We start from the raw sequence: 16765 nt of genomic DNA, 5'->3' as shown, positions 1-16765 counted from the left end.
ACTTGGGGAATGTCAATGACCTTGTCAGTAAGCAGCCGTTATAAATAGCAGCACCTACTTCCTCCGGCTACTAGAACACCAAGGTGCACAGAATGTTTAGCCAAGTGCCTGGCATTCAGTAAGTCAATAAACTGCTGCCATAGTTACCCCATCACCTCAGCAGCCCTCCCACAGGTTATCCTCCAGCAAATCCCCGTTATAGGTAAGGAAACCAGGCTCTCCAAGAACTGGGGGCAAGATTTGGGACTCCTGAGCCCATTCCAGTGATCTTGCCATTGAAGCCTGGGGTCAACAGAAACAAGGGCTTTGGGGCATCTGTGGTGACAGTGGCCTGGGTACGGGTGGCGGGCTCGAGCATGCCAGGGACTGGCTGCTCGTGAGGACAGAACTGGGGTGCACACTGCCATGCGTACAGGAGTTCTTCAGCTCGCCGTTCATCCTGGCTGCAGGGTAGGTGCTGTCTGCGTCCTCGTAGTAGCCGTCCACAATCGAATGTGCTGGGCTGCAGCCATCTGCGGGTGGTCAGAAAGAGCTGAGCTTAGAGAGACACGTAGACCCAGGGCAGTGCTGGGAAGGCCCTGGACACCTCAGGGAAGACACTGGGCGCCCAGGGCAGCCCTGGCCCCTGCATCTTGTCAACTCTGACCCCAGCAGTCCCTCTGTCCCCAGGAACTGCCCGGTCACACCTCCAGGTATTTTGTTCCTGCTATTCCCTGTGTCCTCTTATCTTCTACCAGAGAACTCCTACAGCTCCATCAACACCCAGCTAAAAGACATTTCCTCTGACCTTCCCAGGCAGGGGTGGTCGGTCCCCACTCCCCAGGGCATCGAGGGTGTGCGGGAGCATCTTGGCCACCACTCTGGTCCCTGCACTGTGCGGGTGGAGTATCAGCTGCGTGGGTTTGGACCAACCTCCCCACTCTGCACTCTCCTCCTCTTCCACCTCAGCCCTTCCTAATCGACCTGCTCCAGTTGACCGGGCATCTCACACTGTATTCTGCATTAGAATCACCTGGAGTTCATTTAAAAAGTGTTTAGCCAGGCGTGGTGGTGCACACTTGTAATCCACATGCATGAAAGGCTGAGACAGGAGGATTGCCCAGGTTCGAAGCCAGCCTCAGCTACTTGGTGAGGCTCTCAGCAACTCAGTGAGACCCTGTTTCAAAATAAAATATAAAATAGGTCTGGGAGTATAGCCCAGAGGTAGAAAGCCTCCAGGTTCTACCCCCAGTACCACCAAAAAATAAAATAAAATAAATATATATTACTATTTAAATTATTTATTTATTTATTTATTATTTATTTATTTTTTGGTGGTACTGGGGATGGAACCGTTCTACCTCCGGGCTACACTCTCAGACCTATTTTATATTTTTTATTTGGAAACAGGGTCTCTTAAGCCAGCTGAGGCTGGCTGGCTTCGAACCTGTGCGATCCTCCTGTCTCCGCCTCCCAAGCGCGGGGATTACAAGCATGCGCCACCACGCCTGGCTTATTTAAACATTTTTAATTGGTGCAGTGATATATTCATATGTGCACAAAACAGTATTTGGTCTGTTTCCTTCCCTATGGCAGTTGTTTGAGGATGCAGATCCCTAACTGGGTAGCGTATGACTCGAATCCCAGTACTTGGGAGGCTGAGCTAGGAGGATTATAGGCTTCAGGTCAGTCTCGGCAAATGAGTGAGTGAGACCTCAACAACTTTATAAGACTGCGTTTCAAAAATAAAATGGATTGGGGATGTAGCTTGGAAATAGAATGCCTTCGGTTCAATCTGCAATACAAAGAAACAAGCCGGGCGTGGCGGCGCACGCTTGTAATCCCAGCATTTGGGCAGCTGAGACTGGAGGATCGCAGTTCGCAGGCAGCCTCAGCTACTTAGTGAGGCCCCCTGCAACTCAGTGAGACCCGGTTTCAAAATAAAGAATAAAAAAAATAATTGGGCAGGGGGTTTAGCTCAGAGGTCAAATGCCTCTGGGTTCCATCCCCAGACCTGCAAAAACAAAACAAAAACACCCCCCCCTCCAAAACAAAGAAACAACACCACCCAGAAATATACAGAAAAAAATTTTAAATAAAATGCAAGGCTGGACTTCATCTGCGGGGTGGTCAGAAGACTCAGATTCACTGGAGTGAGCTGGGCTGAAGGATCTGTACTTACAAAAAGCAATTTGATAGGACAATTCTAAGCACACATAAAAATAAAAACTATATTTAACTCTAATGAATTGGAATAAACTAATTACACAAATTAATAAAAAATGCACATGGCCTCTCTGATGTATCGTCCCTGGAGCACACACACAGACTTCAGCCGGTGACAGGCATGTGACTTGGGCTTGATGTGAGTTGGGTTCAAGTCCTCTCTCTCCCACCTACTGAGTGCCTTGGAAAGAACACAGCTTCCTGCATTTCAAATTTACCAGGGGTGGGCGGGGCGCACAGCCCCCACGGTGCCTAGGGACAGGCATACACCAGCTCCAGGAGCAGTGCCTGGCTGCAGACCGTGCTGACCAGGGCGGCCGCTGTCGGCTTAGCGTCTGCCTTGGTTTCCCTGGGCAGGGAGGTAGATTCCACCCCACTTTATAAGTGAGGAGTCAGCCACACACAGTGTGCTAGGGCCAGAGCCTGGAGAACTGAAGTGGCTGGAGAGGGAGGCACACCCTCTCCTCCAGGACGCCTTCCTTCGCCCCACTGTTCCCCAGAGCTCTGCTTCTGCTTCCTGAGGACAGCAGCACTCACGTTCCTAGTGACTGGGACTCCCAGTGCTGTCTCCCAAGCGAGGCTCAGAGGCCGCCTTCCCAGCAGGCACTCTGAGGTCTTGGGTGCTGCTCCCCCGCCCCTCGGGTGGGGTGGGGTAGGGCAAAGTGCTCCAACACCTGGCCGGGCTGGATGCTGAGCCCGAGGAAGTCTACTCCTCCACGGGCTTGGTGAGCTCTCCCTGGACCAGGTCCCAGCCCTTCCTGAGGCCCTCCCTTCCCTTCTGCCCCAGGATCCCTGCTGCTCCCACCAGCGATCTTCTCTGCTCTGAGGAAGTGGACCTCATCTAGCCAAGGGGCTTGGCCTGGGACTGGGAGCCCAGCAGCACTTCTTCCTCTCCTTCCTCCCCTGCACTTGAGTGGATGAAAGAGGAAAAGTTGCCGGCTTCACTTCCAAACAGGTGTTTGTAGGAACAAAGACTTGGGGACTATCAAGGCTGACGAGGGCAACAGATCACCTGGTCCAACCACACCACAGCCGAAAGGTGAGAACAACCTAAACATTTTTATCAGTTGATAAAATAATAAATACACTATGGTATGTCCATACAACGGAATATTATCCAGTCACAAAAGGAATGAAATTCTGAAACATACTCCAACAAGGACGAACCTTGAATACATTATGCTAAGCATGTGAAGCCAGGCAGAAAAGGCACATATTGTATGATTCCATCTATAAGAAATATCTAGAATAGGCAAATCTACATCGTCAGAAAGGAGATTGGTATCTGGCAGGGGCTAGCTAGGTGAAGGGGACTGGGTCCTGACTGCTTAATGGTACAGTTTCTTTTTTTTTTGTTGTTGTTGGTTGTTTTTTTTTTTTTTTTTGGTGGTACTGGGGGTAGAACCCAGAGGCTTTCTACTTCCGGGCTATACTCCCAGACTATTTTATACTTTATTTGGAAACAGGGTCTCACTAAGTTGCTGAGAGCCTAAGTAACTGAGGCTGGCTTCTAACCCGTGTGATCCTCCTGTCTCAGCCTCCCAAGTGCGGGGATTACAAGCGTGCGCCACCACGCCCAGCTTACAGTTTCCTTTTGAGATAGATGAAAACTTTTGGGAACTAGATGGTGGTGATGACTAAATGTATTAAATGCAACTGTCTGGACATTTATAAATGGTGAAAACAGTCAAGTTCATGCATATTTTATCACAGTGAAAAAAAACTGTACCCATGAAAAAGCACAAGCAATACAAAAAGAGTAAGAATGGTAGGACAGATTCCCTTTACCCAGCCTTTCTGCTTTGTTTTGTTTTTGTGATTGAGTATCACTACGTTGCTGAGGCTGGCTCTGAAATCCTGGACTCAAGCGATCCTCTTGCTTCAGTCTCCCGAGGAGCTGGGATTAGGGTGTGTGCCACCACATCCAGCTAAATAAGGTATTTCTTAAATTATACAGCAGGCTTATCTGTTTGTTTGCTTATTTATTTCCATGATGGGGATCAAACCCAGGTCAGCAAGCATGGTGGCAAGCTATCACTGAGCTATACCCCGGCTCACCACACAGATTTTTTTTTTTATTTTACTTAGGATAACCCTAATAATAGCTTCTTGTAAAGCCTAGGAAAATAATTAAATGTATAAATATGTGTGTTATAAGCACATGCTTATAATCCCAGTACTTGAAAGGCTGAGATAGGAGGATCAAAGGTTTAAGGACAGCCTCAGCAAGTAGTGAGACTCACTAACCTAGTGGGACCCTGTTCCCAAATAAAAATAAAATAGGGCTGGGGGTGGGGGTGTGGTTTGGAGGTAGAATGCTCCTGGGTTCCATCCCCAGAAACAAAAATAAAATAAAATAAAGGAAAAAAAAGAATGGAATGGAATTAGGTTATGTATATAGTATTCTATATTTGATTTTCTTAAATCATTTTATCTTGGAATTCATTTCTGATTAGCATAGGCTTGTTTTTATATTTTGGGGTTAGGAGAACATTCCACTGTCACTGGATGACAGGGTAGCATCACACCAATATGATTGTATACAAATTCAACTACTTTTGTTGGGTAATCAAGAAACCTAACATAGTTCTTTTTTTGTGTGTGTGTGTGGGCCTGGGGATGGAACCCAGGGACATTGGATCTCCGAGTTACACCCCCTGCCCTATTTTTTATTCTTTATTTTGAAACAGGGTCTCACTAAGTTGCGGAGGGCCTTACTAAGTAGCTGAGGCTGTCCGAGAACCGTGATCCTCCTGTCTCAGCCTCCTGAATGCTGGGATTACAAGCGTGAGCCACCACGCCTGGCTTTCTAGCATAGTTCTTGAATATAATGGTAGGGTTCTGAACTCAGGAAAGTGACATCATCTGATCCCCAGTCATGGCCAGCCTCAGCTACTTAGTGAGACCCTGTTTCAAAATAAAGAATAAAAATAGGGCTGAGGGTGTAGCTCGGAGGTAGAATGCCCCTGGGTTCCATCTCCAGTGCTAGGAAAAAAAAAAAAAAAAGCCACCTGTTACCTCTCTGGGGGAAACAACAGATCAAGGGCTCTCCTTTGTGGCAAATTTAAGTGATTTTCAAAGGTAATTTGTTCAAGTGCCTTCTAAATAATTTTAATTGAGTACACCTATCAGTAAAAATATACACATAGATTATTTCTATATTTGCCTTTGTATAAATTAAACATGTATAAATTATAAGTATCATGCTATTATTAGTTTATAAATCTCATAAAATATTCATATAGAATTTTTAAATAGATGTGAACTAAGTTTAAATAAATAAAGTTTATAAGATTTCTTCCCACACCATCTTCTAAATCCCTGGGGTGTGCACACTGAACTCTGAAGACCTCTGGTTAAGACCATATACCATATATATATAAAAAAATTAGCTGGGGGTGTGGTGGTGAACGCCTATAATCCTAGTACTTGGGAAGCTGAGACAGGAGGCTCACATGTTCTAGACCAGCCTCACTGACTTAGTGAGCCCCTTAGCAACCTGTCGAGACCCTGTTTCAAAATAAAAGTGAAAAAGGCTGGAGATGGGGCTCAGAGGTAGAATGTTCTTGGATTTAATCTCCAGTATGACACCCCTCCTTTTGCAGTGTTAGAGATTGAAGCCAGGGCCTTATACTTGCTAGGCAAGAGCTCTAGCACGGAGCTACACCCCCAAAGGGTCCTATCTTACCATTTGGCTTGATAACCTAATCTACCTGTAAGTTGTGATTCTGCTCAAGTATAAACTGTCTCACCACCCGACACAGAGGAGCAGTTGGGCTGACACAGTTCTAGAGTGTTGGCTACATGCAACCTGCATCCTAGTTTGTTTATTTTTGGTGTTGGGGATTGAACCCAGGGGCATTCTACTTCTGAACTACACCTGCAATACTGTTTTCTTTTTTATTTTGAAACAAGATCTTACTAAATTGCTGAGGGCTTAGCTGAGTTGCAGAGGTGGGCATCACAAGTACTGGGATTACAGGCAGGCACCACTGTATCTGGCTATCCTCATATACTTATATGAATGCATGTAGTTTTTTGTTTGTTTTAAGGGTGGAGGAATAGATGTCCAGAGATGGGAAAACGGTGGGCCAAGGCCACACAGGACTGAGATACTAGCTCAAACCCTGCCTTTGAGCCATGCTCATCAGTCTACCCAGCCTGGCTTTGAGAGGCCAGGTACTTGGGACAGTCCTTGCTTCAGGAAGTGGTAACAAGGTTGGGCTGGGGCCAGGCCTAACACTCCAGCTCCTGAAGGAGAAGAAGGAACTTGAACTGGCTTCTCAGGGAAGAAGCCTGTAACCCCCAAGGAGACCCAAACTTACTGTGGGAGCTGATGTACTCAGGGGACTTGCCGGGTCCCAGGGGAAGGGCCTCTTCATAGTAGTCCTCAGGCGGAGGCTTGCTGGGCAGTGCTGGAGGGAGGGAGGTTGCCTGTGGGTGACAAAGAAGGTATGTGAGACCAAGATGGCTGGGGGAGAGCAGAGAGGGGACAGGAGCTAGGGAAGATGGCACAAGGGAAAGCAGGGGCTCCTGGGTGGCATCTGGTAGCCTGACTGTGAAGTTGTAACTTAATAAAATCACAGAGCTGGCAAAACTTGAGATCATATTTGTCCTGTGCTTCTTACCCCAGTTTCTGAAGTATCAGAGCTCCTCTGTAAGGTCTGAAAGTTTTGTGGCCTGCCAGACAGTGGTAATTATACTTTGAATGGAACACACACGAATTAAGAGAAACTGCCACAAGCCCCACAGGGCCCTCCCGCTGATACATATCTTCCAACGTGTGAGGTGCAGCATGAGACAGTATTCAGTGAGCTAGACTGGCCCAGCAGTGAAGAGCTTGGGCTTTTTTTTTTGGTGGTACTAGAGATGGAACCCAGGGGCCTTCTACCTCCGGGCTATACTCCCAGACCTATTTTATATTTTATTTTGGAAACAGGGTCTCTTAAGCCAGCGAGGCTGGCTTCGAACCTGCATGATCCTCCTGTCCCAGCCTCCCAAGCGCGGGGATTACAAGCGTGTGCCAAAGAGCTTGGGTTTTGAGGCCAGGGGAACCCCAGCTCTGCAGCTGTGTCCTGGCAGTTACTAGTTGAAGGGCGTCCAGCTCATCACTTACCCCTCTGAGCCTCAGTTTTCTTATCTGTAATGTGAGAATGACAGTTGTGCCAATCTCACTGAGTTGCTGCGAGTGTGTAAAGGACACAGTAAGTTGTCAATGAGTGGTGCCTTTGAGAGCGGTGGATCTAATCGGTCATGGAGTTGGTCCCAAAGTTGGGGACCTAGATCTGGTCTAATCCTTCATTCTGTAGGTGAAAAACTCAGGCTCTGAGAAGGGAGATGATGTGCCCAAGCCATACGGCAGTCATGGGGAAAGCAGAGGCCACCCCTATACAGGGCTTCCCATCTCCTGGACGTGCCATCTGAGGTTGGGGTGGTGATGTCTTTTGGGTCCAAGAGGACAGACCAGTTCCCGACATCCTCCCTGCTCAGCAGGACCGCAATAAGCACGTCATGGGCCGTTGAAATGCTCACAATGTGCTACTGCTGCCCTTAACCACCTCTCAGGAAAGAGCGCAGGGTCCTGCACACCGGGGGACCCCAGGGTTACGGAGATAGCATCCCTCACCCTCTCTAGCGGGGTGGAGGGAGCCTGGGCCATGACTCACATCTCTCAGAGATGGGCTCTTGGCTCGCTCAGGGCTAGTTCCTTTGCTGGGCTCACCATCATCATCTGGCATGTCCCGAAGGTCACTCAGGTCACAGTCTAAGAGGATCAGACCAGTGGGCAGAGAAAGACAAGGATTAGCACGACAGAGGGGACAGGGCTGGATTTGGGGTCTGGAGGCCTGCACGTGAGGTGGGGCCCCATCAGTTTTCCCAGGGTAACCAGGTTCGCCGACAGCCTGGGCCTCCTCCACTGTCACCTGGCCACGCGTGCCTCCCGGGGTCATCAGGAGGCGCAGACCATACAGTCCTTGTGTGGTGCTCTGGAGATTCTCCAGGGTTGTGCTATCAAGGCACAAGGCAGTTATCCTGGGAGCTCTTCCGAGGCACAGCTTTGGCTTATGTACTGGTTCCTGCTATTCCTCAAACCTCAGGGACATTTCCTGTGACTTCAAACTTTGACTACACTTTCAGAGCTGGCAGCGCCCAGAGAACCCAAAGTGACTCTGGGATGTAATGTCAGGGCCAGAGCCGCTGACCAGGGGACCCTCCCTGCGCATGGGAGAGAGGCCCGCATGGCCAAGGTCAGGAGAAGCACTTACCAAACTCTTCAAAGAGGGACTCCACGAAGCTGGGCCCCGAGTGCAGGTCGGCGGTGTTCACGTACAGGTAGGACACTTCCTTTGCTGGGGGAGGGGACACAGCAGCAGTGAGGGGGACCAGGTCTCCCTGCCCTTCTCAGGCTGCTGTCCCACAAGAACACAGCACTCAGCTGGCCAAGCGCGGTCCTGTGTGACTCTTCACTGGGTTTCTTTTCTTTACTTTTTTTGGTGTGTGTGTGGTACTGGGAATTGAACCCAGGGTGTTCTACCTCTCAGCTAACCTCTGGCTCTACTTTATTGCTTATTTTGAAAGAGGGTCTCACTAAGTTGCTGAGGGACTTGCAAATTTCTGAGGCTGGCCTTGAACCTGCGATCGTCCTGTCTCGGAGGGCACAGGTGTGCAACCCCAACATCTTTCAGTTTTTCATCGAGGAGCTCCGTCTCCTGCTGCAAGGGTGCTCAGAGCCTGGTGTTACCAGAGTGCTCTGGGGACAGATGGGGAAACCGCAGGCCCTTTCATCCCGGGTCCTGCGGGGGCAACAAAGTCATCAATTGTTTCTGGGAAGCAAGGCTGGGAGCCACTCAGCCACTGGTGACTTCTCACCACACCAGACCCCAACTCCTGAGCACTGGAGGACACAGGCAGCTTGTGAGTTTCCTAAGACACAAAGTGCTGTCAAATTATTTGGGGAGTTGAGGAGAGGCTGGGGGGGTGTGTATGTGCTGCTAGGGACATCGAAGGGCAGATAAATGTATGACTCCAGATGAGCGCGCACGCGCATGCGCGTGTGTGTGTGTGTGTGTGTAGGATTGTGTGATGTACACCCGTCTATCCAGTGTAGGTCAGAGCATGTGCATTTATGTGTGTGCTATGTGTATGTGTGTTATACATTAATGTGTGTAGTGTGTTATAGAGGTGTATGTTGTGTATGTAGGCATGATATTGTGTGTTGTATGTGTACAGAAATATGTCGTATGAGTAAGTTGTGTGTGTGTTGTACGTTCCATGTAATATGTGGTGTGTGGTATGTAGCAGTGTGTTGTGTGAGTTGTTTAGTGCTGTGTCATGTGTCATATGAAGGTATGTTGTATGAGTTGTGTGTGAGTGTTGTGTGGCCTGTGATTACAGGAGTGTGTTGTGTGAGCAAGTTGTGTGTGTGAGTACACTGTGGGTTGTGTCATGTTGGTGTGTAGGAGTACGTTGTGTGCATGAGAGTGCTTGGTGCTGTGTGTGTTGTGTAGTGCATGTGGTTTTTGTGTTCTGAGTGTGAGTTTGTGGAGGACCAGGAGACAGCCAGGCCTCAGGTGGCGGAGCAGGGTCTGAGTGGCCAGGACGCAGGGCCAGAGCAGGACCTGCACAGCCCCGCACGCTCTCAGGCTCAGCCGTCGCCTTGCACAGGCCCAGGGTCCTGAAGGCTTCTGAGGAGGGTCGGGGCCTTGCTGTCCGTGGAGTGGGGCTCCTCTGGCTCACCTGGGAGGGGCTGCAGGCTCTGCAGGATGGAGGCCACAGCCATCTTCTTCTCCAGGGTGCTGTCACTGAGGTACTCCTGGTCCAGGAGGTTGAGCAGCCCGGTGAGCTCCGGGAGCAGCTGCTCCAGCACTGGGGAGAAAGGCCAGGGGCGCGTCAGGGCTCTGGGTTCAGCACTGGAGCTAGGGCAGCAGGGCAAGGAGGGCCGGGCCTGGTGCAGCAGGGAGGCGAAGGTCCACACACAGCTGTCCCAGTGCTGGCCACAGCCTCATGGGAGGGCCCTGCTCGCTGGCCCTAGGTGTTCTCCTGGACCGTCCCACTCAATCTCAGGCCTCAGATGGCCTTGGGCAGAGACTGTACCTCACGGGGCTCACCCTGGCAACTGAGTGCAGGTGGCCCTGGGCAGGACCGAGGCCTCCTGTGTCCCAGGATGCTCTCTGTCTTGCAGGTCTTGGGAGCTCAGTGCAGGCCTCGGGCCGGGGCCCTTGGCGGTCCAGGACATGGGCAGGAAGGGAGCCTTCCTGTCCCATCAGTTCATATGCTTCAATCTCTGGAACCTTCTGTTTCCGGTGCCTTGGCCAGAGCCAAACTAAACATTAACCCTTCACACCCCAAGCCCAAAGTCAGCACTGCCATTCTTTCCCTACCTACACCAGTGACCTCATACCTGAGTGCATGTGGGAACTACCTTGGGGATCTTGCCAACGTGCAAATTCTGACTCAGGAGGTCAGGAATGGGAGCCGAGTGTCTGTATTTCTGACAAGTTCCCAGGTCTGGGCCCCTAGTGAGTTGCAAGATCTTGGAGCAGCTTGCTTTAAAGACTCGAGCATGCCAAGACCATGATGTCATTGATGTGTCCCTGTCCCAAACAGTAACTTGGGACTTGGTTTGTGCTCCAGCTGAAGGCGGCTTCATTGCAGTAGTAGTGCCACCCTGCTATGCAACTTACCGAGCATTTGTGCATAAAAATAAATGCTAACCTATGTCGAACAGTTATACGCAGTGCTGAGCCCTGGATCCTTACTGTAGCATTTAAATCTCCTAGCAAGAATTTAATGACCATTATATGGAAGATAAAACCAAGACTCAGGGAAGATTAATGCCTCTAGGTTTACACAGCCAAGAGTCCTGACCAAACCTTACTCTGTTCTCTTAACCAAGAAACTATATTGCCTTGCAGTACTGAGCCTACCAATGAATTTTGAGGTGGGTCTCAGGATCATCCTTACTTTCCAGATGAAGAAATTAAGGCTGAGAAAAGGCAAGTTAGCTGATTTGAAGTTACAAAGAGACAAGGAGAAAGGCTAGGATTTCCGCCCTGGCCACAATTTCCAACTCTGTGTGCTTCTCCCGGCCTGGGGGCCGCAGAGGAAGCTGGGAGACTGACATGAGCCTACAGGGTCTGGGACATCTACAAGGGGCTATCACATCCTGCCTAAGAGAATCAGCCTTGCAGCTTGGGCGCCTGGGTTCTAATTCAGGCTGCATCATTCCTTAGAAGTGGGACTTTTGATGGGTTACTTAACCTTCCAGGGACTCAGTTTCCTCCTCTGTGAAGGGAGGCTCACAACAGCAGCTGTCTGAGGGTGGCTGTGAGGCCTCCTTCCATCAAGCACAGCAGTGCCTTGGTAGGCTCAGAGTACAGGCTCACTCAGAGTCAGTGGTGCTCTGCCGCTGTGACTTCACCCGGCTGATCCATGCTGTGCCCGAATGTCCATGTCTGCAGGCGCCCAGGCTCCAGAAGGCGCCTCTGCTTCTTTAGTTCCTTAGCAACTAGAGCAGAGCCTGCTCAGCATGAGTGCTCTCCATATATTTGACAAAAGGAGAGATAAACAGGTGACCATGCTTGGACTTTCTGTTGAACAGGAATCTTCTGTATAGACAGTGACATTGTTGGGAAAACATGACATTGCCATTCTCTGTAGCATTCCAGCATCACTGCAAACTCGTGGAAAGTGAGCTAAAGGCTGGGCATGTGGATAGGACTGTTCACCTCATGAGTGCGCCCTACCTCTGAGCACCGAGCTAGCGAGCCTCTTTCCTTTCTTTCTTTCTTTCTTTCTTTCTTTCTTTCTTTCTTTCTTTCTTCCTTTCTTTCTTTCTCTCTCTCCTTCCTTCCTTCCTTCCTTCCTTCCTTCCTTTCTCTCTCTCTTTCTCTCTCCTTCCTTCCTTCCTTTCTCTCTCTCTCTCTCTCTCTCTCTCCTTCCTTCCTTCTTTCCTTTCCTTCCTTCCTTCTTCTTTTTTGGTGGTACTGGGGTTCCTGGAAACCCTTCTACCTCTGAGCTACACTCCCAGAACTATTTTATACTTTTTATTTGGAAACAGGGTCTCTTAAGCCAGCGTGGCTGGCTTTGAACCTGCACGATCCTCCTGTCTCTGCCTCCCAAGTGGGGGGATTACAAGCGTGCGCCACCACACCCGGCCTGCGAGCCACTTTCTAAGCCATTTCTTCTTTTCTTTTCTTTTCTTTTCTTTTTTTTTGTGGGTCTAGGGGTGGAACCCAGAGGCATCTGACATCTGAGCTACACCCCCTGCCCAATTTTTTATTCTTTATTTTGAAACAGGGTCTCATTGATTTGCTAAGGGCCTCACTAAGTAGCTGAGGCTGCCCGCGAACTGCAATCTTCCAGTCTCAGCCTCCTGAATGCTGGGATTACAAATGTGCGCCACCACGCCCAGCTATTTCTTTCTTTTTTTTTCTTTTTTGATGGTACTGGGGTTCCTGGAAGCCCTTCTACCTCCGGACTACACTCCCAGACCTGTTTTATATTTTTTTTTATTTGGAAACAGGGTCTCTTAAGCCAGCGAGGCTGGCTCCGAACCAGCGTGATCCTCCTGTCTCTGCCTCCCAAGCAAGGGGATTAGAAGTGTCCGCCACCACGCCCGGCCCGGCTATTTCTAAGTCATTTCCTGTCTCATCCCCATCGCACATCTGTCAGTGTTTCGATTGGGATATCCATTGTCCAGGACATGTTACTGAGGCTGAGGGATGCTTGGCCCAGCTGCTGCCCAGGCCACTGACTGGTACAACTCTGGGGGGCACTATTGGCCCTGAAGCCAGGTCAAAGAAGCCTGGAGATTTGATACCCTGGGGCCTGAGCCCTGCAGTGCCACTCAAGCGAGGGTTCTGGATGGAAACGCCCCTCTTGAAAGCAGAAATTCATTTAAAATCATTTCAGGAGCTGGCTGTGGTGGTGCACACTTGTAAACCCAACATTTGGGAGGCTGAGATTGGAGGATCTTGGTTCACAGACAGCCTCAGCTACTTAGTGAGGCCCTTTGCAACTCAGTGAGATCTTTTGTGTGTGTGTGTGTGGAACTGGGGGTGGAACCCAGGGGCTTTTCTACATCCGGGCTATACTCTCAGACCTATTTTATACTTTATTTGAAAACAGGGTCTCACTAAGTTGTTGAGAGCCTCATTAAGTAGCTGAGGCTGGCTTTGAACCTGTGCAATCCTCTGTCTCAGCCTCCCAAGAGCTGGGATTACAAGCGTGCGCCGCCACGCCCGACATAGGTGAGATCTTGTTTCAAAATAAAGATTAAAAAATCGGGCTGGGAATGTAGCTCAAAGGTAGAATACCCCTGGGTTCCATCCCCAGTATCGGGGGAAAAAAAAATCATTTCAGCCAAACTGTAGCTTCTTGGAAGGGAATCTTTACAAACAGAATCACAAACCTTTCTGATACCCTCAAGCATGTGCCAAACGTCAGTTAACTCAGTTTCAAAATATTTATGGAGCTCTCATTAAGTGCCAGACTGGCTACTCGGGGGCAAGGTCTAGAAAAAATAAATAAGATATTGTCCTGGAGGGGGGCATTTTCTTTCTGTCTCACATACACCTCGCATGCGCATGCACACTTAATTGCTTGCAGGGAGATCGTGCCACGCGTGGCAAGGCAGGCACTGCAGGATGGTGGGGAGCGCTGAGGCCTGTGGCCAGGCTGTGTGTTTAAGAACCTGCTGTGATGCTCTGCGTTCACGGGCCCCTCAGAGGTTGGCGGTGCAGGAAAATTTATGTAGGATCCCAGAGAACTTCAGTTCTCTGTGGGTGGTATCTATCTGTATTTACTGTGTTCACAATTAAACCTGAGAAATTCTTTTTTTTTTTTAAACTGGGGATGAAACCCAAGATTATTTATTTTGCTTCTGATCTACATCCCCAGCCCTATTTTTTAATTTTATTTTGAAACAGGGTCTCACTAGGTTGATGAGGTCTCACTACTTGTTGAGATTGTCTGGGAACCTGTGATCCTCCTGTCTCAGCCTCCCAGTACCCCTCACCATGATCAGCTCTGAGAAATTCTTAAACTATAAGAACACACTGACACCTCTCCTGTCAGCTTGAAGAGCTACTGACCTTCCCATCTTGCTCTTGGACATCCCCACCCCACACTGGTGGAGAAGGAATGTGAGGAAGGCGCGTAACGTCTTAGTACTATCTAAAAGTGGTCTTAACCTTATGGAGCCCTGAAAGCACTATTGGGACCCTTCAGATATCCTCTATCCCAAACCATATCTTGCAAACTGCTGTAGGCAATGGGCAATCCTAGACTGCTAAATTTTGGGTTTCTTTCTTTCCTTTTCTTTTTTGTGGTATTAGGGGTTGAACCCAGGGACATTCACTTCTGAGTTACAGCCACAGCTCTACTTTTATTCTTTATTTTGAAACAAGGTCTTACTAAGTAGCTGAGGTTGGCCACGAACCTGCGATCCTCCTGTCTCAGCCTGCCAAGTACTGGGATTACAAGCGTGCGTCACCATGCCCGACTTCTTTTGGGTTTCCTAAGTCTCTTTTTTTCTTTCTTCCTTTCCTTCCAGGTTTGTTTCTCTTTCCTCCTAATTCTCTTTCTGGTTGTTGTGAGGCTCTAATGCTTTTTTGCTGCTCTCAGCAAGTGCGTGAACTGGGCACCATTCTGGCTTCAAACGCTGTGCTCTACCAGGTGGAATGTGGGCTTTGTTACTGCTGTTTCTAAGTAAGAACGACTGTGTTCTGAGTAAGTTCTCTGCATTTATCTTATGAACTTTAGTACTCCAGCTCCACAATACTGTTTTCTGTTTCCTTCCTGGTCTTTGATGGAATTCTTCACACGGGGCTTTGACTTCTAAGTGCTTTTCTTTTTTTGAGGTACTGGGATTGAACCGAGGAGCATTCTACCACTGAGTCACATCTCAAGCCCTTTTTATTTTTTATTTTGAAACAGGGTCTTTCTAAGTTTCCTAGGCTGGCCTCAAACGTGCAATCCTTCTGTCTCAGCCTCCCAAGTACTGGGATTACAGGCACACACCACTGTGCCTGGCTAAGAGCCTTTCATTTAACAGAGGTGTGATGACCCTGGAGGAGAAGGAGGGGCTAAGCAGAGGAGAAGCAGATGGAGTGAGAAACCTGGGAGTTGTTTCTACAGCCAGGAAGGAATTTGCAGGCGGTGGGGCAGAGGGAGTGTGGCTACTGACAAAGCTGGGCTTGCAGTGAACACGAGAGGCCCTTTACCTGGGGCTGAGCAGGTACTGTGGGCTGGGCAGTTAAGCCATGCTATCTCATTTAATCCTCCAATGCCTTACAAATGAAGAAACAGAGGCACAGAGGAGTGAAGTTTCTCAGCCATGGTTCAAGGGTTAAAGCCAGGCTTTGAACCCAGGTCTTCCATCTTCAAAGCCTGGGCTCCTGTGCTGGAATCTTCTTCTAGAAGACATCAGCTCAGCTCAGCAGAGGCCAGGCCAGGGATGGGAGGCAGCAGGTAGTGGCCTTGCAGGACTTCTTTTCAAGTCTTTCCTGCCAAGGGCCCTGGGTGAGACTTCATGGGCTCACCTCTCTTTCCCTGGGGACCCCTTCACCGGGGGTTAGGGGGTGGGAGCCCTTACTTGGGGGCTGAAATTCCTGCTTCATGGCCCTCTCCCCAGCAAGTCTACTGCAACCTCAGAGCTCTGACTGAGAAGACCTCACAGAAGAAAAACCAGCTACTCAATGCAAACACTCCACCTAGCAGTGGAGATCTTATCCCATAGAGAAATTTATATACATCCCATATATAAGAAACCTTTCAGGCAGGCTGCCTCTTGGGTAACAGAGTTTGTCCAAGAAGCCAGCGTTTAGGTGCAATGAATACTGAGGTGCTTCTAGCAACACAGTTGTCTTAAATGCTGGAGGGAACAAACACAGGGATTTAAACCATCAGAGAATTTAATTCAGAAAGAAGCCATATGGGTACCATGCAAATGACAAATGATTCTGCCAGGGCTCATGCATACAACCAGAACAGCAACCTCAAAGTTCAGAAAGTGTTAAGATTTTTTCCAAGCGTTGTTAGAAACACAGGTTCCTCAACCTCTTATCCAGAGAGCGATTCAATGGGCCTGTAGTGTGATAAGGAATCTACCTATTTTATTTTTTTCGTTCCCCATTTTTCCTTTCTTTTGGTATTTACTCAATTATACAGAGTGGTGGGTCTCATTGTGCCACATTCACACATGGATAAAGACAAAATCTGATCAACTTCACTCTCCAGTGTACCTCATCTCCCCTCCTCCCTCCCACAGCCTCTTCTTCTACCCTAATGATCACTCCAGAGGGGTCACATGTAGGGTTTTGCTCATAGGGAGCCTGTGAAGGTTGTGCCTCTCATCACAATGGCCCCAGATTCCTGTTGGGTGTGTTGTAAACAGAGGATCCATTCTTTGGACTCCTGTTATGACACCCCCCAGAAATCCATATTTTTTTTTATGGTGTTGGGGATGGAACCCAGGGGCATTCTACCTTCTAGCTACACCCCCAGCCTTATTCTTTATTTTGAAACAGGGTCTCACTGAGTTGCAAAGGGCCTCACT

General features: G+C 49.0%; 1 protein-coding gene across 1 annotated transcript in view; it reads right to left on the bottom strand.

The window, feature by feature from the left end:
- The window catches only part of AFAP1L1 (actin filament associated protein 1 like 1), a gene marked incomplete at both ends in the record, with an annotated part of 48988 nt that extends 38372 nt beyond the window's left edge, over positions 1-10616 (bottom strand). The window contains 6 exons of the mRNA XM_080698678.1: positions 414-512; positions 6531-6639; positions 7872-7969; positions 8472-8555; positions 9943-10071; positions 10607-10616. Coding sequence (XP_080554804.1) covers positions 414-512; positions 6531-6639; positions 7872-7969; positions 8472-8555; positions 9943-10071; positions 10607-10616 — 529 coding nt within the window. The remainder of the gene's footprint in view (positions 1-413; positions 513-6530; positions 6640-7871; positions 7970-8471; positions 8556-9942; positions 10072-10606) is intronic.
- Positions 10617-16765: the final 6149 nt, after the last annotated feature.

This window comes from Muscardinus avellanarius (assembly GCF_963383645.1).
Source record: "Muscardinus avellanarius genome assembly, chromosome: 7".
Classification (NCBI taxonomy): Eukaryota; Metazoa; Chordata; class Mammalia; order Rodentia; family Gliridae; genus Muscardinus; species Muscardinus avellanarius.
Note: the sequence above shows the minus strand (reverse complement) of the source record. Positions and strands in the feature narration are given on the sequence as shown.